Here is a 25,243-nt window from a genome sequence, read left to right as displayed (position 1 = left end):
GCTCAGTGCTCAATCACAGTCAGCTGATTATTCGCTTTCTTTATCACGATACACCAAAAAAAGTGCTTATACTATTGTAATGGACTTGCCATGGGGCCCCTAAATTCACAGGGCCCTGGGCTGTGGCCCTGTTGGCCCTACTCTAAATCTGGCCATGCATATCATATCATTTCGTATTTGTGTTGCCTCATTTTTCAAATTTTCATACTAAAGAATATCTGGAATTAAGGATGTTCTATTGAAAAAATATCTAAGAGCAAGAGAAATACTTGCTGCATACCAACTGATAACACTAAACTTCATCTTCGAAAGGACAGAAAGATCATACCTGATTTTTTTACGTAATCATGGACCTCCAAAAACTTCTTATCATCCGTAAACGTTGCAAGGGTTCCATGGTAAGCATTGCAAGTGCGGCGTGCATTGTTCCAGTCAGTGTAATGGGTTGAGTTGGCCAAATAGTAACAATCTTCACCAAGTACTTCCCAGCCATGTGGACACCCAGCCATGGAATCTTTGTGGAAGACAATAATTATTATCCACAAAACCATACCGCACATCACGAAGGAATCTGATTCTATTTAATATACTCTTAATCCAATTTTTATGGGGTAGATGCAGATTTAGGTGAAGCAAGGGAATTACCCTAATGAAGACCACATGCCCTTATTGACATAACATGTTGACAGCAACATTACTATGAGAGTTTTTAAACAGAACACAAAGAAACTCATTAATCATCATTATGATGGTGAGCAAATCACATGCAGTATAACTGTAAAACAGTATTTAGTTTCTAACATTACCCCTTACCAAGACTTTCCTCAGATAAAATCCTAAAGAAGATTACAGATTACTGTATGCAAACAACCCATAATAACTACTATGCATACACAGCATTCAAATGATAAACAAAGACATCCTACAAACCACACAAACTAAAAGAATTAGCTGCACTAAAAACTCCATTAGAACAATTAAATATATATATATATTAAAAAATCCTTCCCATGATATATATATATATATGTATATATATATATATATATATACTGTATATATATATATTTATATATATTTATATATATATATATATATATATATGGTTGTATTTACCTAGTTGTATTTACCTAGTTGTATTTACCTAGTTGTATTTTACGGGAAGGGGAGCTATGCTCGTGGGGTCCCGTCTTCATATCTCATTTTATCTAAACTATTTTTAAATTCGTGTATTGTTTTTGCACACACCACTTTCTCATCTAACTTGTTCCAACTGTCTATTGCTCTGTGAGGAAAGCTGTTCTTTTTCAAATCTCTTCTATAGCTGTCTTTTTTTATTTTCTTTCTGTGTCCTCTTGTATTTCTGTCATCCCATTTTATCAGATTCTCTCTATCAGTAATTTCTATGCCTTTCATGATTCTGTAAATAGTTATCAAATCTCCTCTCTCTCTTCTTTGCTCTAGTGTCTGTAGTTTAAGTTTTTGTAGTCTCTCTTCATATGATAGTTTTGAGAGTGTTGGTGCCAATTTTGTAATTGCTCTTTGTATTCTTTCAAGTTTTTTTATACATTTTTTTGTACTTGGTGACCATATCGTTGCTGCATATTCCAATCTTGGTCTTATCAGGGTGATTAGGATTTTCCTCACCATTTCTTCATCCAGGTATGTAAATGCCACTTTGATTGTTCTTATTAAATTATAGGTTTCTCCAAAAATCTTATTTATATGTTTCTCAGGTGACATATTATTCATAACAATGACTCCCAGGTCCTTCTCGTTTTCTACTCTTTTTATTCCTTCTTCTCCCAAATTATATGATCCTGTTATTCTGTTTTTGCTTTTTCCAAATTCCATTATACTACACTTTTTTGTATTGAACTCCATCTCCCACTTCCTACTCCATTCCTGTACTTTATTTAGATCTCTCTGTAGTGATTCACAATCTTCTTCAGTTTTCATTCTTTTCAGTAGTTTTGCATCATCTGCAAAGAAGCTCATATAGCTTTCAATTCCTTCATCCATATCATTAATATATATAGCAAACATTATTGGGGCCAGAACTGTTCCCTGCGGGACACCGCTTATTACTTCATTCCATTTTGAGTGCTGATCTCTTATCACTACTCTCATTTTTCTGTCTTGCAAAAAGTCTTCCATCCAATTTAGCAATTTACCTTGTATTCCTCCTTCATATTCTAATTTCTTAAGCAGCTTCTTATGTGGTACTTTGTCAAAAGCTTTTTTTAGGTCTAGAAATGCACAATCAGCCCATCCATCTCTTTCTTGTATTATATCTATTAGCCTTGAATAGAAACATATTAAATTGGTGACGCATGATCGCCCTTGTCTGAATCCAAATTGCCTTGGATTTAGTACGTTGTTTTTTTCCAAGTATTTTACCCATCTACTTTTGATAATTCTTTCACATATTTTTGCTATTGTACTTGTTAGAGAGACTGGTCTATAGTTGGTAGGTTCTTCTTTATTTCCTCCTTTATATATAGGTACTATATTTGCTTTTTTCCAATCTTCTGGAACTTTTCCTTCTTTTAAGGAACTGCTTATTATGCTATGTATTTTGTCTGCCAGTTCATTCCTGCATTCTTTCAGAATCCAGTTTGCTATTTCATCTGGCCCATGCGATTTTCTGACATCAAAATTACCCAAGTGTGTCAATATTTCATTCTTTGTTACTTCTATTTCTTCCATAGGGGGGACTTTTTCCTTCCACTCAATCTCTTCAGGTTGTATATTTTCCCTTGTAAACACTGATTTAAAATGTTTGTTCATAATTTCTGCCATTTCCATTTCCTCAGTGTATTCAACTCCTTGTCTTAATTTCTCCAAGTCTTGTTTGTTTTTCAGTTTATTGTTTACAAATCTGTAGAATAGTTTTGGTTGATCTTTACACTTTTCTATAACATCTTTTTCATATTTTCTTTTTTCCTCTCTGCACTTTTGTACATATTCATTTCTATAACCAGTATATATTTTCCATTTTTCAGGTCTTCTGTCTTTTTTCCATCTGGTCCAGGCTTTGTCTCTTTTGTCTTTTAACTCCCTACAACTTTTGTTGTACCAGCATTTTACATATTCTTTTTCTTGTTTTTGTCTTGGGACATACTTTTCCACTCCTTTTTTGTAAATTTTTGTCAAGATATTCCATTTCTCTTCCACTGATGTTTCTTCTTTGTATATTTCTTCCCAGTTTTCTTGTTGGAAGAATTCTCTTATTTTATCAAAGTTTGTTTTTTCATACATCATTCTTCCTTTTCTATATTGTTCATTTCTTTTCATATATTTTTCTTCATTAAGTTCCAGTTCAATCAATATGTGGTCACTTTTACCTATTGGTGTTTTATATTCAATCTTGTCCACTATTCTAGGTTCAGATGTAATTATTAAGTCTAGCCTCGATGGTTCTTCTTCATTTCTATACCTAGTGTTCTCTTGTATCCATTGTGTCATTGAATGGTCAGTAATCATCTCAAGTAGAGCATTTCCCCATGAGTCATCACCACTCTTTACTGTCATTTCTTCCCAGCAGATTTCTTTGCAATTAAAGTCGCCCATCATAACTATTCTTCCTCCGTCTTCCATTATTTTAGTTAATGCTATCTTTGTGTCCTCTAACATACTTTTATGTTCACTCTCCTCCCATGAGGCTGTTTTCGGAGGCACATAATTGATCACAAATTTTCTGCTCTTCTTATCTCGGTCTTCCACTTCTATCATAATCATCTCTACTGTATTCTTTCCATATATGACACCTTTCACGTTTATATCCTTCTTAGTCAGGAACATAACTCCACCCCTTGTTTTTTTTCTCTGTTTCTAATCCAATAATTGTAAGTATCATGTCCTACACTGTTGGGTGGTAGTGGGCCTTTTAATTTTGTTTCTACAATTCCCATTATGTCCGGTTCTTTTTCTTTCAAATAATCATTCAGTTCATTCAATCCTGTTATCAATCCATCTATATTTGTGTAAGACACTCTTAGTTTTCTGCCACTTCCATTGTGTTCTCTGTTTCCCTTATGTTTTTCTTTAGTATGTCGAACTGCTTTATTTTCATGTTCACTACTCTCCAATAGAATCTCTCTTTCTCTGACTCCGTTCTTTCCTCGTTTTTTGCCTTAGCTTCAATTCTTTTCTTTCTTTTCTGCCTCTCTTTCCTCCTTATGTATTTCTCTTTTTATCCATACCTTTTTATATTGATCATTTGTTGCTAGTTTCCCCGTCTTGGATAGAATTTTCTCTGCCGTTGTTTGTGACCTGAATTTAACCTTAATTGGTCTGGTCTTATCTGTATTGTATTTCCCTATTCTATATATTTCTTCAATTTCCTTTATAATTTCTGGTTCATCTTCCTGGACTAATTTTAATAAACTGCTTACTCTTTCATTTTCCTCCTTGATTCTTGCGGTTCTATCTGGGTTATGTTTCTCTTCCATTCCTAATATAATTATACATTTCTTTTTGTCAGCTAATTCTCTTACTATATTCTCCTTCTGTCTCATCACTTTAATAACTGAGTCTTCATTATGTTCTTTCAATTGCTGTTTGACTATGTCAGTGAATGAAACCTTATTCCCTTCTTGAGTTATTCTCCAATTTTTAACTTCTGTAGCTATTTTCTCTCTATTTTCATTACTATTCTTCTTCAATTTCTCATTCTCCTCCTTTATATTTCCTAACTGTCTTTTTAGGTCCTCTATTTCTTCAGTTAAGTTTCTGTTAGCCTTCTCTAGTTGTTCCAACCTTTCAATTCTCTGGAAAATGGAGTCTACATTACCTAACTTACGTTCCAAGTCCTCGATCACCTTATCAACTCTCTCCTCTAGTCTTATCAGTCGGGGGGGGGGGGGTTGTGTCCCCCCTACCCTCTTTAAATCCCTGGAACATATTCTCGTCACTTTCTTCTGTATTGCTCCTCTCTATACTTCTAATCTTTACATTTTTATTAGACATTTGATCCTCGCTAAGTCTTTAGTTTACCTTCCGCTTGTCTGGCTGGGCAAAGTCTACTCCCTCCTCATTTCCTTCCATTTCCCTCAGTAATCCCTCCCCTTTTCCTCTTTCCCTACGTTCCCACTACTCCACGAGCAATTTCCCCCCCACCCTGCAAAAACACTAGGCACTTCTCTTTGCGTTGGGATCCACAGACTTCAATTTTCTTCAGAACGTCTTCTAAGCCGTCCATTCGTTGAAGTGTGTGTGTGTGTGTGTGTGTGTGTGGAACCCTGGAGCTGTTCGGGGCATCCCACGGGGTGCCAAGAAGAATTTAAACAAAAAGTACCTATCCTGGTTTATTTTGTATACATTGTATATATGATAATGATTTGTAGATTTAGAAATTAAAATTACCAGAAGATGCCTAAAGCATAGGCAAAACATTGTAAGTAATGAATTTGTTTTTATTTCCAAAATCACTATGGTTCCATTTGGTGATATTGTGTTCTCCCTTCCTCCTACAGAAAGGAAAATAGTGAGAAGGTTAGAAAGTTTAAGGAAGAAGATTTCCAATGCTGAGTATGCTGTATTATTTAATAGAAAAAAAAAATATATATATATATATATATATATATATATATATATATATATTTATATATATTATATATATATACTGTATATATATATAATATATATATATATTTATATATATATGTATACATATATATATATTATATATATATATTATACATATATATATATATATGAATATATAATATATATATATATATATATATATATATATATATATATATATATATATATATATATATATTATATATTATATATATATATATATATATATAACTGTCCAGTAATGTCGTTACACATTACTAATTGCACTACAAACCCAAATAATAGTGGGTTTTTAGTGCATATATATATAAGCTTATCCTCCCAATTGGCATAACACATAGTCCACTAAACACAATATGAAACCAACTCCAGCAGGATTCTACTCATACATACATATACCAAAGGGTTTTCCCCCCATACACAGGGGGTAGCCAAAAAGAAAAAGGCATAGAAACCACTCCCACCCATTCCATCCCCTACATACTCCACTCCCCTCTACCCTCTTTCCTCCTCTTATCTTGGCACCTCCTGGATGATGGGTCATCCCTGCATCCTGTCCGCTGCCCTGGGTCAGAGGCAGTGTTACAAGACACAGCACATCCACAGCAAGGCCGCTTCATTAATTCGGCGAACCCCCCCTCTCCGTCCCCTCATGTAGAAAAGGAGAAGATGGGGAGAAATCACTTTGGGCTTCGTCAATTTATTTCTCATACATACTCCCTCACCCCCATCCCCCACCCACTCCCACTCATGCATCACAGCATCATCCATACACAACCATTCTCCATTCATCCCTATCTTCTGTCCTCTCCTATCCTTCCTCAACAGACATTCCCCTCTTTCCCAATGCCCCTTTTACCCCATCCATCCACCTCATTCTAGGTCGCCCCCTCATGTTCACTCCTTCCACCTCTGCCTTCCACACTTCTTTTACTAATCTTTCTTCACTCATTCTTTCCATGTGTCCAAACCATCCCAATACTCTTTCATCCATCCTATCTCCCAACTCCCTTTCCACCCCTGCTCTCCTCCTCACCTCCTTATTCCTCATTATAGATATTTGAGTAGAATCCTAAGTAAAGGCTAGGATTCTATTGAAATATCTATAATGACCTGCCCCAACACCTGACAAAACATCTATCAAAACACCCGCACACTTACACCATAAGACAAGCACTCTGTAATAGATTTTTAAATCTTATAGCTCACCAAACCCCCTCAGATATTAACCCAAGTAAGAAAAAATTGCTTAAACATGGCTAAGGAAACATGTACCAGGAGTGAAGTGCTTATTCCTGACATTTTCTTCCACTGACTTTTTTGAATTCTATGTTTCTTTTGTTGTGTTTAACCCCTTCCATACGGTGCCGCACACGTAGGCGTCATGGACTTAGATCTCGGTGGCAGCAGCCAATGCCAGCCGTACGATGTGTCGTAATAATACTCGCATCATAAAATATAGTCACCGCTTATATCGATCGTTCTCTCTTCACCCGTGAATTTTGATAGCCATAGAAAATGCGATTACAAAAGAATTAGAAAGAATGTCATTATGGAGGGGCGACTACAATAAATATAATCAAGACGCCGATATGGCAGCCTCGCGAATACACTCGCTCCCCATGACGCCTACGTGTGCGGCACCGTATGGAAGGGGTTAAGCAACTTGTTCACATGTATGTTAAGAAATAATTCCCAAGGCAAGTAAAACTAACAAAGGAGATAATCACTTGGTAAGGTCACGAGAACAAATTAGAAAATACAGTACTAAATGCCTGAAGGACATAGATCGAGAATCCTTTATCCGAAATGCTTGGGACTGGAAGCGTTTCAGATTTCAAGTTTTCAGAATATTTATAGCAAAGGAGGTAATCACTTGGTATGGCATGGGAAGGTTTTTTAAGGTCACGGGAACAATTTAGAAAAGACTAAATGTCTGAAGGATATAGACGGAGAATCCTTTATCCAAAATGCTTGGGACTGGAAGTGTTTCAGATTCCAATTTTTCATAATATTTGTATATTTCCATTGACAACAGGCTAGTAAGGAGATAATCACTTGGTATGGCACAGGAGGGTTTTCTACGGTCATGAGAACAAATTAGAAAATGCTTGCGACTCAAAGTGTTTCAGATTTAAATTTTTCAGAATATTTGTATATTTCCATTGACAAAATGGAACAGCCCAAGGCTGCTGAGACCATCAACTAGAAAGTGCTCACTCTGACACTGATCAATATATATTATTAACATCAATACCTTCAATGTTTGCCCCATGCAATGCTTTTCTATCTAAAATGGTGAAAAACAACTGAAACTTCTTTAGCATACTAACACTGTTTTCTGAGTAAAAAACATCTGATTATTATACAACATGAGAAAAGAACTACAGTATACATTTATACATGTGTGTGTGTGTGTGTATATATATATATTTATATATATATATGCATATATATATATGCATATATATATATACATATATATATAAGTATATATATATGTATATATATATATATACATATATATGCATATATATATATGCATATATATATATATACATATATATATACATATATATATATATACATATATATATATATATATATATATATATATATATATATATATAAGTTGCCCTGGGATTCGAACCAGGGTCTTGAATGACACTAGACGAAAGCTCTACCAATTGAGCTAAAGGAGCTCTAAAAGTCTCCAACTTGGAAGTTGATCTAACTCCCAAAGAACTAAGTCGACTACTAACTGCCGTCTTAACTTAATTTTACGAAGATGTAAGCTGAAGTCATAGCCAGTGGTGAAGCTGGTACGAATTCTTGATGGGCTTTTGTCATTGTAATGCCTGAATAGAATTGCCATGGTGGCTTATGTCTGTCGGTTGTTGAAGTATCACATTTGGTAGTCTGTTTTGAGGTGTTCGTGGATGTTACAATGCAATACCAGAAAAACATTAAGTGATTTAAACTAATAAAGTGGAAGAAGCCTACTGGTATACAAATAGATTTGAACTCGTTATTTCACCCACCTGTTATCACTGGCTTTTTGTCGTTGTCGACGTAAAATAATGGCTTTATCTGGCAAACGTAATTGAGAGCCGAGTTACATGAGTAGTCGCCCATCTTGAAGCCCTTGGTGCCGTCCATATACATACATTGGCTAGCATCCTCAAAAACATTTCCTGGTTTCCACAAGGAATAATCAACCTTTGCCCCACTGGTCCATATCCACTTGCCGTGATGTTCATCAATGTCACTGGAAGCTCCAACCCAGAAAGTGGTTGCTAGAAAGAACAAAATTTGCTCAGAGGACATACATACATACATATACCAAGGCTTCTTCCCCCTTCCAAGGGAGGTAGCCAAAAAGGGAAAGGCACAAAAACACTCCCACCCACTTCATCCCTAAACACACTCCACACCCCTCCCACCCTTCCTCTCATCTGAGCACCTCCTGGATGATGGGTCATCCCTGCACCCTGCCCACCACCCTGGGTCAGAAGCAGTGTCGCAAGACACAGCTCAGAGGACATACATACATACATATACCAAGGCTTTTTCCCCCTTCCAAGGGAGGTAGCCAAAAAGGGAAAGGCACAAAAACACTCCCACCCACTTCATCCCTAAACACACTCCACACCCCTCCCACCCTTCCTCTCATCTGAGCACCTCCTGGATGACGGGTCATCCCTGCACCCTGCCCACCGCCCTGGGTCAGAAGCAGTGTCGCAAGACACAGTACATCCACAGCAAGGCTGCTTCATTTAATCGGCGACCCCCCCTCTCCATCCCCCTTTGCATATAAGGCGAGGACGGGGAGAAATCCCTTCGGGTTGCGTCAAAATTTACTCACACATACTACCCCACCCCCCACCCCCCCGCCCATTCCTCCTCATGCAGTCACAACATCATCCATATACATCAGAGGACATACTTAGCAATATCATGCCTTTTATACATAAGAACATACAAATAAAGGGGACTGCAAGAGACCCTAGGGCAGTGGTTCTTAACCCCTGGGTCGCGACCCAAATTGCCATTTTATTGGGTCGCTAAGGGTTTGCAGAAAATAATTATTTTCCCACTACAAATATATTATAATTATATACTGTAATAATTAAAATACATAATGCCTAGTTTTAGGATTCTAAGCAGACCATGATTAAATAAAAACTCCAAAGCAGAAAATTTATTTGAAGTGTTTTGAAATTTCAATGTATATCTATGTAGGCTTGGGTCGCGATGCTTGATTTGTGCAAAATTTTGGGTCGCTGCCAAAAAAGGTTAAGAACCACTGCCCTAAGGCCTACACTAGGCAGCCCCGTATCTGTCACCACCTGCCATCCCCATCCATAAAGTTGTCTAATCATTTCTTAAAGCAACTGATAGTTTCAGCGCTCACTACATGGTTACTAAGTTTATTTCATTCATTGACCACCCTATTAGTAAACCAATTCTTGCCTATTTCCTTCTAAAATCTAAATTTGTCCAGTTTATAACCATTTTATAATAACTAAGGGCTGAATGAATCAGTTTGTTGTCTCATTCTCTCTCGCAGAAATATAAAACACCTTACCTAAATTAGCTGACCTGGCCATCACAGACTGGAAAGCCTTCCACTGATTTAGATCATCAAAGGTTGCCAGTGCTGAGTTTGTAGTCCAGCAAGCATCCTCCCATTTTTTCTTGTCAGAAGAGAAACGGAAGCAGGCGCCATAGGCATACATCCAACCGATTGGACACGAACGTGCTGGGGACAGATAAAAGTTTTCGATTGTAACTGTCAATATTTGAAACATATTAAAACCTTCACTATTAATCAGGTGCCATAAAGATAAATATTATTATGTTTTTTTTTTTTTTGCATCCAGCCTAGATATGGACCAAAAGGTCTCCTGTCAGCAAGCATGCTCCGCCTTTGTACATACATACATATACCAAGGCTTTCTCCCCCTTCCAAGGGAGGTAGCCAAAAAGGACAAGGCATAAAATCATTCCCACCCATTCCATCCCTGAAAACACTCCACACCCCTCCACCCTCCCTCCCATCTTAGCACCTCCTAGATGATGGGTCATCCCTGCACCCTGTCCACTGCCCTGGGTCAGAAGCAGTGTCGCAGGACACAGCACATCCACAGCAAGGCCGCTTCATTAAATCGGCGACCCCCCCTCTCTGTCCCCCCATATAAAGGAGAGGACGGGGAGAAATCCCTTCGGGCTGCGTCAAAATTTTTGCTCACACACACTACCTCACCCCCCATTCCCCCGTCCATTCCACCTCATGCATCACAACATTTTCCATATACAACCATTCTCCATTCAACCTAGTCTTCTATCAAGACATGACAAGAGCAAAGATGATGATATATTTTCAGAAAATACATCATAAGGAAATTAAATCTCGGAATGTGAAGAACAAAAAGAATGAGCCTTTTATGAACTTCTTGTCAAACAAGGAAGAAAGTACATAGAGTTTGTATCCAATATGATACATCAAAGACCATAAGTACACCAAGTTGTTTATTTTTCTCTTGCTATGATCTATATCACTTCCATATCATTCTGTGTTAACCCATTCAACTCCGATGACAAGATGTCTTGTCATTTGGTCAAATAAAACAAAAAATCATAATAAAACAACAAAATGTTTGATGATCAAACAGCACCAGAAAAATATGACGTCATCAGTCCTCCTTCGAGGAGGACTGATGATGTCATATTTTTCTGGTGCTGTTTGATCATCAAACATTTTGTTGTTTTATTATGATTTTTTGTTTTATTTGACCAAATGACAAGACATCTTGTCATCGGAGTTGAATGGGTTAAGTGACCAATCTTATTTTTTATTTTTTGTTAATCTAATTCGTATCTCTACAGTCCTCATCACAGGAACTCTGCAGTATATACAACTGTAATTTCTCCAAAGATTGGAGAAATTACAGTTGTCAACACTAGAAAAGAGAAGGGAAAGAGGCGATTTGTTGACCATTTTCAGAATTATGAAAGGGATGGAAGTTCTCGATAGAGACGACTTATTAAAGTGGGACAGAAGAGAAACAAGAGGACACGAAAAGAAACTAAAGAAAGACAGATACAGAAGAGACCTGAAAGAGAAGAGCTTCCCACATAGAGTGAACGATGTCTGGAACAAACTGAACAGAGAAACAGCGAATGCCAGAACTATACATGATTTTAAGAATAAACTGGATGTGGAGAGATATGAAAATGGGTCACTATGAGTATAGCTCTCATCCCGTAAAATACAACTAGGTAAATACAAAATGGGGAACAGCCACTGGCTAGATTTTTTTTTTTTTTTTTTTTTTTCCAGGCATGAGCCTACCCTTGTGACCTATTTTGAACTGTACTTAGTCTTTCCCCTCAGCAAAATACTGTATGACCTTATTTTGTACTGACTTTGACCCTTCCCCTTCCCCAAAATATTGTCATGAGCCAGAGTGAAACCCACAGAGAGTATTACAAAAGAAATTCCTTTTGAAAAGTCAACCCTCAATAAAAGGAATGGTCAAATGGTAGAGTGCTCTAAGCACTGTATATATGGATTCAAAGCACCTCATAGTACAATGGAAATGTCAAAAGATAGGATAATACAAGTATTTGAGGTTGTGAAGCACAATTACTTGAGACTGTCTAGGATGTAATCAATCACTTCCTTAAGTTTCACTAAATGGAAAACCCACAGCTCCACAATGGCTGGAAACAGTTCTTGGGACCTCTCAAGCACGTTTTTTTTTTTTTTTTTTTGGGGGGGGGGGGCATTTTTGGTGAAAAGAAGAAGAAGCAAATTCCCCCTAATGTATTTTTAATGCATGATTTATTTATCACGAGTTGTGTGTACAAATGATGTGTGTATAAACATTGACTTGTGGATGAATCTTACATGTGAATCGGGCTAGTGACCATCAGATGTGGAAGGTGGTGGTGGTGGTAGTGGTGGTGTGTGGGGGGAGAATGAGTAATACGGCAGTGGCTTTATATTTTATAATGCAAGTAGTGTGATGCAAATTATATATGGCAGCCAATGCTGTGCATGAGAATTTGAGTCATACTGAAGTGGTTAATAGGAAAGGAGAAGGCTCCACTGAGAACTTTGGCCCAGGGCAGCATTTAGGCATGTAAGGGCTCTGTACACCAATACAATACAAACAACAGTCTTAAGTTTCTACCCTGTGAGATCTGCAGGAGAACCCAAGGACTGTTTCCAGCAGTAGGTTGTTCCCCCTGTCACCGAAACTTAAGCTCAAATAAAACAAATACGTACGTTACACCGGTAACAAATACCATTTACTACTACTTACAATTTACTCTTTTTTGGCACAAAAATTTGTTTTTGATGTTGCAGGCCATTTCCACGGCTTCCAAGGTTCCTTTCTGAAGAGCCAGGCATAAGTTGCTCGTGGTCTTCTTTTTGGGATCTCCAATTTCCCACACGTCCTCTTGCACCACCACACTATTGATCCACACCCAGGTGTACTTTAAGTCTGGCAGAGAGTTTGTGCCCCCTATCCATATTGTGTCTGAATCTGGAAATACAGTATCAATGTCAGTATCACAACAGGGCAGGACTCGCAGTAATGGGTATAAACTGGACAAATTTAGATTTAAGAAGGAAATAGGCAAGAATTGGTTTACAAATAGGGTGGTTGATGAATGGAATAAACTTAGTAACCATGTAGTAAGCGCTGAAACTATCAGTTGTTTTAAAAAACGATTAGACAACTTTATGGATGGGGATGACAGGTGGTGATGGATACGGAGCTGCCTAGTGTAGGCCTTATGGTCTTTTGCAGTCTCCTTTATTTCTTATGTTCTTATGTAATATTTTTATCAATGATGAATACATATTGTATTTTCATCAATGATGAATACATATTGTGTCTGAATCTGGAAATACAGTATCAATGTCATGGTGAGTTACAATGAAACAATATCACATTAAAGCATATGGAACAATTCAAAACATAAATAAACGTCACAAATAGTACTAATGATGAATACATATTGTTGCTCAATCTGGAAATACAGTTTCAATATCATGGTGACTTACAATGAAACATACATACATACATATACCAAAGGCTTTTTCCCCCTTACACGGGGGGTAGCCAAAAAGAAAAAGGCGTAGAAATCACTCCCACCCATTTTATTTCCCATATATTCCACTCCCCTCCACCCTCTACCCTCCCTCCTATCTTGGCACCTCCTGGATGATGGGTCATCCCTGCATCCTGTCCACTGCCCTGGGTAAGAAGCAGTGTCACAAGACACAGCATATCCACAGCAAGGCCGCTTCATAAATTTGGCGACCCCCCTCTCTCCGTCCCCTCATGCATAAAAGGAGAAAACGGGGAGAAATCCCTTTGGGCTGCGTCAAAATTTTTTTCATACATACTTCCTCACCCCTCATCCCCCACCCACTCCCCATCATGCATCACAACCTCATCTATATACAACCCTTCTCCATTCACCCCTATCTTCTGTCCTCTCCCATCCTTCCTCAACAGACATTCCTCTCTTTTGTAAAGCCCCTTTCACCCCATCCATCCATCCATCTCATCCTAGGATGCCCCCTCATATTCACTCCTTCCACCTCCGCCTTCCACACTTCTTTTACTGATCTTTCTTCACTCATTCTTTCCATGTGTGCAAACCATCCTAATACTCTTTCATCAACCCTATCTCTCAGCTCCCTTTCCACCCCTGTTCTCCTCCTCACCTCCTCATTTCTCACTCTATCTAGCCTAGTAACCCCTATCATACTTCTCAGACATTTCATCTCAAACACATTCAAACTCCTTCTCTCTTCCTCTCTCATGTTCCATGTTTCTGCCCCATACACTGCTGTTGGCACAATCACTCCTTCATATAACCTCCTCTTGGCATCCATTCCCAGATGTCTATTTCTCATTACACTTTTTAATCCACCAAGGCATTTACTCGCTTCTCTCAATCTACATTCTACCTCCACCCCCACTCCTCCCTTTCCTGTCACATTCGCACCCAAGTATCTAAAACTATCCACTTCCTCCAGTTTCTCACCCTTAATACTCACTTCCAGCCTACTGTCACTCTCTCCCCTTGTACATCTCATCACCTTACTTTTGCCCACCTTTATCTTCAGCTTCTTTCTTTCACACACCTTCTCAAAGTCTGTCACTAACTTCCTCAATCCCTCCTCTGATCCTGCTACAAGCGCAGTGTCGTCAGCAAACAACAGCTGGCTCACCTCCCACTTTTCTCCATTTTCTTTAACCATCTCCAACCCCTGACCCACTACCCTGACCCAATATCACATTAAAGCATATGGAACACTTCAAAACATAAACATCACAAATATTATTACTGCTGAATACATTAGTTCATAAGACCAATGAAACTGATTCTTAGGTCTAATATATGTTTTATAAAAGGAAGACCACTCAATGCAAACTAAATAGAGGCACAACATAAATTTGTGACTTTCCCCCTGTACCATAACCACTGACACTGTCAACATTATACATATGTGCAAATCAATTAAACATAACTAAAACTTTGAATAAATACACACCAAGGAGTTTGAGATAATTCCTCACAGTTTTCAACTCAGATGTTTTTGTAAACACTGCAACAGAACCTCCATAGGATTCACAGGATCTCTTGGCTTGATCCCAGGTTTCCGTATGTTGTGGCATCGTATAGCATTCATTGCCAATTCGTATCCAACTATCTCCACATCCTCTGTTTGCCGTATCTAATGAAAAAAAATTCGTAAGAATTCAAACAAGGTATCAACCTCCTCTAAGTTTTGGGCTGCATTTACGCCAAATGAGAGGTGCCAAGATAAGAGAGAGGGAAGAGGGTGGTGGGGAGTGGAGTGTGATAGGGATGGAATGGGTGGGAATGGTTTTTATGCCTCTATTTTATGGCTACCTCCCTTATAAGAGGGAAAAAAGTCTTTGATATATGATGATGATGAATTGAATCAATTCAATTCATGAAGAATCAACACGATTCATGAATCGTGTTGATTCACCACACAAGTTTGAGTGTAAACATTTACATCAGATGAATTGGTATGATTTGAATTTATTTGATTCGCCTCCTGTAAATGGTTACATTGGAACGAGTGTGCCACATCAGTACGATTCATGAATCATGTTGATTTTTCATGAAATGAATCAATTTGATTCCCTTGGTGTAAATGCAGCCTTAGATATGTCAAGAAGAATGTTACGAATTACCTCTAGGTTGTTACTGTGAACACATAGAATAAATTCCTCAAAATATTATCATTATAAAATCAAGTGACAAAATATTTGTTTCATTAATCAAATACTAACAGCAGAATATTTGCAATCTTTCCTCTCACTTTTGACATTAACAATATATACCTACTAGTGAGGGTCCTACAAGATAGATATAACATACATACATATACCAAAGGCTTTCTTCCCCCTTACAAGGGAGGTAGCCAAAAAACAAAGGCATAAAAACCCACTCCCACCCATTCCATCCCTGAAACTCCACTCCCATCCACCCTGTTCCCTCTTAAAAGAAAATAATAATAATAAATAAATGAATAAATGAATAAAAAATAAATCAAGAAAATAAAATAATACATACATATATAAAAGCTTTTTCCCCCTTACAAGGGAGGTAGCCAAAAAACAAAGACATAAAAACCACTCCAACCCATTCCATCCCTAACACACTCCACTCCCATCCACCCCATTTCCTCCCTTTTAATAAATAATAACAGATGAATAAACAATTAAAAAAAGATAAATAAATAAAATAAGATAATAATAACAATAATAATATGTTATGTTGCTGGCACTGACTAGCAAAGTTCCACAAGGCTTAGCAATAGCACCTGTAATGTCTCTTATCTAGGTAAATGTCCTGATGATATAATTTACACTAACATCTTCACAGGCAATGGACAGATTGTGAGAAAAGTGAGAGAAAAGGACGTAAATATGTCATTACATTTTTCACTTTTTTTTTTTTTTTCCAGATGCCCAACAATCTATGTTGACAAATTAAAGCATTTATGAGAAACTTATATACCCAGAAAATCATAGACTCTCCTTTACCTACCTTGATCAGGACACATGACACGTGAATGGTTCTTTGATATGAAGTATGATGGCTGTGTCTCACAGATGAAGGTTTTGGATGCAGTGCATGGGAAATCCAAGGCTGTGAAGTCCTTTGCTGTGTTTAGAGCCAAGCAATTATGGCCTGCTGTGAAATCATCTCCTTTATACCATAAATGTGGGTCAATGGCTTTCTTGTTAGACCAACGCCAGTATTCCGATAGCGCATTTCCTTCCTTCTCTCCATCTACCCAGTACTCTGGTTTAACTTGAGAATCAAACACTTAGTTAATAATAGGTAATCATCAAAGCAAATAGTACTCCACTACTTACAAATATACAAAAAGAGAATTTTTAATGCAATCAATCGGTGCCTCATGTGCGGAACTTCGTTATGAACTTTCAGAAACCTTGTCCGTAGCTTGTTGTGAGGTAGTTTCCGACAGCCTTCCATTTAGCCACACTATCGAAGACAGCTAAGGATGCCCCAATGTCCTTACAGTTCTCTTCAGCTTTGGATTTTACGGCTGCTGTGGTCGTGACTGAGTAACAGCCACCTTCGATGTATAGAAAACCAACTGGACAGGGAGGATCTGCAAGCAGAATTATATTCAACATCTTCTAAAACATTGTTCTCTACACCTTCCACTAAATCTTCACAGATGTTACAAAGAAAATAGAAAGAGAAAGAGAAGAGGGAGGATTGATCATACTATAAAGTGCAGGACAGATCAATTTCCAACTGAAGGGTGTACTAAATAAGATGCATACATTCATAAATACTGAAAGGATTTTCCCCCTATAATAAGGAAGTGGCTGAATCAAAGCAGACACCCATCTCACATCCAAAGGGCCCCGACATGGGTAAGTGCTGCCCTGGGGCATTTCGAAAAGTGACCCCCCCCCACGCACACACACACCACCACCACTACTGCCACCAACTTCCACATCTGATGGTCACTAGCCCGATTCACATGTAACATTCATCCACAAAACAACATTTATACACACATCATTCATAATACACACAACTCATGATAAATAAATCCTGCATTAAAAGTACAGCTGCACAGAAAACTATCGTTAGTAAATCACGCTAATCATTTTGACACAAAACAACGAAACTATTTGAGACAAGTTGAAGTCTCCATCGGAAATAAGATTATCATGTCATAGTGAATCCATATGAACTCCGGAACTATTATTCGATTCGTATTCATTCAGAAGGAATTCGAACAATTCGAACCCCAGAAATACCAACCCTTCGGTATCATAAGGTTATGTTCATTAGCGAATGTTTCGACACCCCTACTAACGATAGTTTTCTGTGTAGCTGTACATTAGGGGGAATTTGCTTTACCCTCTTTTCACCAAAAGTGCCGACCCCCCAAAACGTACCGCCCCGGGGCAATGCCACTCCTCCCCTTTTCGGGGCCCTGCACATCCATCCAAAACTCGTGTCCCACAACACCCTCCCAGAAAGCAAATGTTATACAGTTGTTGAAAGATTGTCACATATCATGCATACTAGCATGCATGTTTGAAATATGTGATGAAACAATGTTTTTCTTTAGGATATTTCAAATATATATTCACATAGATCATACATAAAGAATGCTGTCTATATAGTTTTAGGAATTCTGTTTATATTTGAGACAAAAGAGTACTTTTTCTTTCAAAGTTTGTCAAAAGTTTGTTTAAAGTTCATATTGCATACTTTACTTAGCATAAGCATAGCAAGATAAATTTTTGATCAAAATTAATTCATTTTGTTACTGTATTTGATTTTACACTGATAAATTTCCAATATTGCAGTTATCAAACAAACATGCTTTTCACACACTTTCAACAAATGTTTGTTAAAAGTACACACCATATGAGGACGGAGCCTTTATTTGTACGACGTTTCGCTTATTACAGCTTTTTCAAGTACAAGTTGAGATACAAATGCTTGAGATTAAATAAGGGGAAAGGAGGGAACGGGGAGAGAAAAAGGGGGGGGGGAAGGAAGAGGAGGAGGAGGAGGAGGAGGAGGAGGAGGAGGAGGAGGAGGAGGAGGAGGAGGGTGGTGGGGTGGACACTGGGAAAGGACGTTTGGGCCGGCATTCTCATCCTTTCCCAGTGTCCATCCCACCACCCTCCTCCTCCTCCTCCTCCTCCTCCTCCTCCTCTTCCTTCCCCCCCCCCTTTTTCTCTCCCCGTTCCCTCCTTTCCCCTTATTTAATCTCAAGCATTTGTATCTCAACTTGTACTTGAAAAAGCTGTAATAAGCGAAACGTCGTACAAATAAAGGCTCCGTCCTCATATGGTGTTTATCTAGTCAATCTTGTCGGCAGACTGCCACTTTTAAGCAAAAGTACACAACCATTGATTTTTTTTGGGGGGGCACATTACTTGGGCTAAAGGCAATGTAACTACAACTACTTATAATAACATCTATCCTTTTTGCTCTTTCCCAACACCATAAGAACATAAGAAAGAAGGAGACTGCGAGAGACCATAATGCCTACACTAGTTAGTTCCCATGTCCATTACCACCTATCATCCCCATCCATATAATTATCTTAGCTTCTCTTGAAACAAGCAATAGTTTCAGCGCTCACTAACTACTACAAGGTCACTAAATCTATTCCATTCCCTGACCACTCTATTGGTAAACCAGTTCTTGCCTCCTGTTTCCTTCTTAACCCATTCAACTCCGATGACAAGATGTCTTGTCATTTGGTCAAATAAAACAAAAAATCATAAAACACCAAAATGTTTGATCAAACACCAGAAAAACATGACGTCAGTCCTCGCTTCGCTCGCAGCGAAGCGAGGACTGACGTCATATTTTTCTGGTGTTTGATCAAACATTTTGGTGTTTTATGATTTTTTGTTTTATTTGACCAAATGACAAGACATCTTGTCATCGGAGTTGAATGGGTTAAACTTAACTTTGTCCAATTTATCTACATATGACACAGAATAATTTTCTGTAGGAAAATGTGGGATTATTCAGCCACCTATTCAAACAGGAACAAGCACCTTATATCGACACTTACCGTATTGTATTCTGCTGCATATGAAGGGGAGTTTCAGCTTACAGTCCTTCTCTGCACCTAGGAAGTTCCTGTCTTTTGCTAGGGCCATGCACTGCTCAGTTGTTCCTTTCAGGTTTGTGTTCCTTCCCCACATGGATGGGTTGACACCAGTGTTTGTACTCACCCACGTCCATTTGTATCTGACGTCTACTTTCCAATTTGTAGCTCCAACCCAGGTATCAGTCACTCCACTACCTGCAACAAAAGGAGAGACAATTATAAAGTATGCACATACATACATATACCAAAGGCTCTTTCCCCCTAACAAGGGAGGTAGCCAAAAAACAAAGGCATAAAATCCACTCCCACTCATTCCAGCCCCACATACTCCACTCTCATTCACCACCCCTCCCTCTTATCTTGGCTCCTCCTGGATGATGGGTCATCCCTGCATCTCACCCACTCCCCTGGGTCAGAGGCAGTGTTGCAAGACACAGCACATCCACAACAAGGGTGCTTCATTAAATCGGCGACCCCCCTCCTCTGTCCCCTCATGCAGAAAAGGAGAAGATGGGGAGAAAATCTCTTCAGACTGTGTTAAATTATTTTTGACACATACTCCCTCACCCCCATCCCCCACCCACTCCCTTTCATGCATCACACCATCATCCATACACAATCATTCTCCATTCACCCCTATCTTCTGTCCTCTCCCGTCCTTCCTCAACAGACATTCCCCTCTTTCGCAATGCCCCTTTTACCCCATCTATTCATCTCATCCTTGGGAGCCCCCTCATATTCACTCCTTCCACCTCTGGCTTCCACACCTCTTTTACTAATCTTTCTTAACTCATTCTTTCCATGTGTCTAAACCATCCTAATACTCTTTCATCAACCCTATCTCCCAACTCCCTTTCCACCTCCGCTCTCCTCCTCACCTCATTTCTCACTCTATCCAGCCTAGTAACCCCAACCATACTTCTCAGTAATTTCATCAGAAAAACATTTAAACTCTTTCTCTCTTATGTTCCATGTTTTTGCCCCCATATAGTGCTGTCGGCACAATCACTCCTTCATACAATCTCCTCTAAGCATTCCCAAATGTCTATTTCTTGTTACATTCTTTAATCCCCCAAGGCATTTCCTTGCTTCTCTCAATCTACATTCTACCTCCACCTCTACTCCCTTTCCTGCTACATTCACACCTAAGTGTGTGTGTGTGTATTCACTTGGTCTTTGGATCACGTCTTGGACTCGTGATCGACAACTATTTCCCTCCTGGAAGAGAGCTCAGAGCTCATAGGTCCGATCTATGGGTAATGCTATGACCTTGCACACACACACACACCCCCAACTCCCCGCCCACGAGAGTCAGAGTAACGACCCGAGGCACAGCGATACCGAAATAATTTCGGCCCTGGGCAGGATTCGAACTGGCTACTGGGAGCACTTCTACTCCCCAGTTCAGCGCTCTACCAACTGTGCCACCGAGTCGTGTGTGTGTGTGTGTGTGTGTGTGTGTGTGTGTATATATATATATATATATATATATATATACATATATATATATATATATATATATATATATATACATATATATATATATATATATATATATTTGTGTTAATGTGGAGATTAGGGAGAAGCACCCTCCACCATTTCCTCCTAACCCACTCAATGAATGATACAATGCCATCCCTTGGAAGGCTGAGAGACCACAAGGTTGTTAGCAAATTCTAAGATCCATATACACTTGTACCAACAACTGTAAATGAATGACTGACCTTTAAGATATTCCTGTACGGCTTCAAACTCTCCTGGTAGACTCAGATCAGCCAAGGTACCATTTATCTCTTGACACGCTGAGTTGGCATCTTTCCAGGACTGACCCTCCAAAAGCTGGAACAAACAGTAGGCATTCTCCTTCCCCAGGGCACGCCATCCCACAGGACATTCTGCCACTGCTACCAAGAAGGTTTTGTGTTGTTATCCTTGGCATTTGTAATTATTATTTCAAACTGTTCTTTTCATTATCTGCACTTCATGTATATTGATTCAATGCCAAATAAACTAATTATTATTATTATTGTGTATACATTGTGATGAATGTGGATAGGAGGTAAAGGGAACACGGGCTGAGGGAAATACTTTTATTCCTGACTAGTTTTGCCTGAGTGGCTTCTTCTGAGGAATTTTCCTCTGAAGAAGCCACTCAGGCGAAACTAGTCAGGAATAAAAGTATTTCCCTCAGCCTGTGTTCCCTTTACCTCCTATCCACATTATTATTATTATTGTTATTATAAGGTGTTCTTATGAGTAAAAAGCAGAAAAGATTGGTATAGCACTGTAGGAGAGAGGCCAAACACACAGTATGGTATCTAGTGTATTTAATATTTAAACCCAGCAAGGCTTCTTCAGCTATAACACAGTAGACAAACATCTGACTCCTTATATAACCCAAGCTTGTGGAAAGAAACAAACATGAAATTGGATCCCATACTCTGCATTTCACCTCTTTCCTACAGGGTGTTCTCAATAGAATCAGCTCTGCATTTACAAAAATCTTCGTACATGTCTTTTTATCAAGGGAGCTTAATAAAAAAAATACTACAATGCTCAATTACAGCTTAGGCTGCATTTACACCAAGTGAATTGAATCAATTCAATTCATGAAGAATCAACATGATTCATGAATCGTGTTGATTCGCCACACTAGTTTCAATGTAACCGTTTATTACAGCAGGTGAATCAATTGACTCAGTTCGCTTGGTGTATATGGTTACATTGAAACTAGTGTGGCCAATCAACATGATCATGAATCATGTTGATTCTTTATGAATTGAATTGATTCGATGCACTTGGCATAAATGCAGCCTTAATTTGGCTGATGGAAGCACAAAGACATGACCCATGTGGATATATTTCAAATATTCAAATACTTTAAACAGAGCAAGATTAAGACATGCTGAGGTCCTAAACATTGAAAAAAAAAATTATTTCCATATATAAATGTAAAAATAAAAACAATCCTAATCCTCCTATATATCATAACATTATAAGTAACATTTTATCATTATTTTTATCATTATTATTATTATTTTCATTGTTATTACTATCATCATGTGTGAAAATAAATTATTATCATTATGTGTGAAAATAAAAACAATCCTACACCAGTTTTATATACATCATCATCACCATCGTAGTCACCATTGTTGTCACCATTGTCATTATCATTACTATTATTGTCATCATTATTACTATCATAATCATCATCACTATCATTATTATCACTATCATTAATATTGTTGTTATTATTATTATTGTTATCTTTATCATCATTATTACTTCTATTATTATTATTGTTATTATTCTCATTACATACAGGTCTTTCCTGTATCTCATCACCCACTGCCCTGGGTCAGAAGCAATGCAGCAAATGACAGCAAATCCATGGCAAGAAAGGCACTTCATACAATTGGCAACCCTCTCTCCATCCCCTCTTACAGAAAAAGATGTGATGGGGGAAAATCCCTTTGGGCTGGATCAATATACAATTCACACATACCCACTCCTTGACAACCCCCTACCCCCCTCTCCCTTCCTTGCATCACAGCATCATCTATACACAGTCATTTTCCACTCATCCTTATCTCCTGCCTTCTCCCTTCCTTGCTCAACAGACATTCCCCTCTTTCTCAATGCCCCTATCACCCCATCCATCCATCTCATCCTTGGTCGTCATCCCCTTATGTTCACTCCTTCCACCTCTGTCTTCCACACTTCTTCTACTAATCTTTCTTCACTCATTCTTTCCATGTGTCCAAACCATCCCAATACTCTTTCATCAGCCCTATTTGTCATCTCCTTTTCCACCCCCGCTCTCCTCCTCACCTCCTCATTTCTCACTCTATCCAACCTTGTAACCACTACCATACTTCTTAGACATCTCATTTCAACTGCATTTATACTTTTCTTATCTGCCTCTTTTAAATTCCATGTCTATGCCCATTAAAGTGGTGTAGATACAATTACCCCTTCATACAATCTCCTAATCTTTGCTGCATCCATTCCCACATGCCTTTTTCTCACAACAATTTTTAATCCCCCCAAGCCATTTACTTGCTTCTTTCAAGCTACAATTTACCTCCACCTCCATTCCTCCCTTTCCTACCACATGTAACCCCAAGTGCCTAAAACTATCCACTTCCTCTAGCCTCTCTCATTTCCAAATTGCTGCCATCCTTTCCCTTTGTACATCTCATCACCTTACTTTTACCCACATTCACCTTCAACTTTCTCCTATCATACACCTTCCCAATCTCTGTCACTAAATCCCTTAATCCCCTCTCTGATCCTGCCACAAGTGCAGTGTTGTCAACAAGCAACAACTGGTTCACCTCCCACTTTTCTCCATTTTCTTTAACTATCCCCTGCCCTTGCATTTACCTTCCTTATTACTATCATTATCATTAAATGTGCTCCTTCTGCATGAATTAATTCAGCTGCAGTATTTACTTTATGGTTTCTTATGAATCCAACACTGGAAAAAATAACTAAAGTCCCTTTTTCCTTGAGGCCTTAAGTTATGGTATATCCAGTAAATTTATGTTTTGTAATATTTTGTAAATCTATGAATAATCTATTGGCAATGTTAAGAAACTGATCTGACTAAATTGTACTTTTTGGTGATTTACTCATTAAACTTATTTACTTACATTTATTGACTTCATGTTCATGTACTTCAATTCCTTCACAGAAACCTGAAGAGACATAGCATTGAAACACATGCAATATTAAATAATAATAGAAATAAGTAAAGTTTTATTAACTTTAACAAGTTATGATTAAGAAATAAATAATTGGTTGTGTGGAGAGATTTAGATAGATGATTATTAAAGAAGTCTGAATCTCATGTTTCTCAAATGATTTTGGTGATGATAATCTCAACATTGTAAGATTCAGATTCATCTATGTTCAATCACAAGAATGTAGATGATCTTCATACTAAAGCTTCAATATGGAATAATAATAATAAAAAAAAAAGTTCTTAGAACTACTTACTATTGTCAGGAGGAAGAATGGGTTTGGGGGTCGTTGTTGTTAAGACTGTGGGCATAGGTTGAGTTATCAATGAAGCTGGTGGTGCTGTAGTGTAGCTCTCATCATCCACAATTTCAGGAACAGTTGATATTTCTATTGAGTGAAAAAAAAATATATATATATTGGTAATCTTCACACACACACAAATTATTTCATTTTGGATTTTCATTGTCTATCTACATACCAACAGGCCTCTTTTCCTTTATAAGGGAGGTAGCCTGCCTAAGGCATGAACCCAGCCCCCATCCAACCAACCAACTCCCATCTGCCACCCATTTCCCTTTTATCTTAGCTCCTTATGGAGGAAGGGTCACTCCTGTCCCCTGCCTGGGTCAGAAGCAATGTCTTGCTACAGCAGGGCCAGCCACTTGGTTTACATCAGTGTTTCCCAACCTTTTCTTCAGGTGACCTCAA

General features: G+C 38.3%; 1 protein-coding gene across 2 annotated transcripts in view; it reads right to left on the bottom strand.

Annotated features, from left to right (window-relative positions):
• LOC143031278 (macrophage mannose receptor 1-like) overlaps positions 1–25,243 on the bottom strand; it is a 46,311-nt gene that overhangs the window by 8,752 nt on the left and 12,316 nt on the right. Inside the window, exons 10-20 of one of the 2 annotated variants that reach the window (XM_076194909.1) lie at positions 24,791–24,922; positions 24,445–24,489; positions 21,511–21,690; positions 19,748–19,981; positions 17,114–17,296; positions 16,705–16,971; positions 15,173–15,355; positions 12,921–13,145; positions 10,178–10,351; positions 8,631–8,885; positions 329–514 (exon numbers count right to left, since the gene is read on the bottom strand). In XM_076194909.1, the coding sequence (XP_076051024.1) occupies positions 329–514; positions 8,631–8,885; positions 10,178–10,351; positions 12,921–13,145; positions 15,173–15,355; positions 16,705–16,971; positions 17,114–17,296; positions 19,748–19,981; positions 21,511–21,690; positions 24,445–24,489; positions 24,791–24,922 (2,064 nt within the window). The remainder of the gene's footprint in view (positions 1–328; positions 515–8,630; positions 8,886–10,177; positions 10,352–12,920; positions 13,146–15,172; positions 15,356–16,704; positions 16,972–17,113; positions 17,297–19,747; positions 19,982–21,510; positions 21,691–24,444; positions 24,490–24,790; positions 24,923–25,243) is intronic. The other variant, XM_076194910.1, reaches the window with a different exon arrangement.

This window comes from Oratosquilla oratoria, chromosome 12, assembly GCF_046742065.1.
Source record: "Oratosquilla oratoria isolate Oo_2021 chromosome 12, ASM4674206v1, whole genome shotgun sequence".
Taxonomy (NCBI): domain Eukaryota; kingdom Metazoa; phylum Arthropoda; class Malacostraca; order Stomatopoda; family Squillidae; genus Oratosquilla; species Oratosquilla oratoria.
Note: the sequence above shows the minus strand (reverse complement) of the source record. Positions and strands in the feature narration are given on the sequence as shown.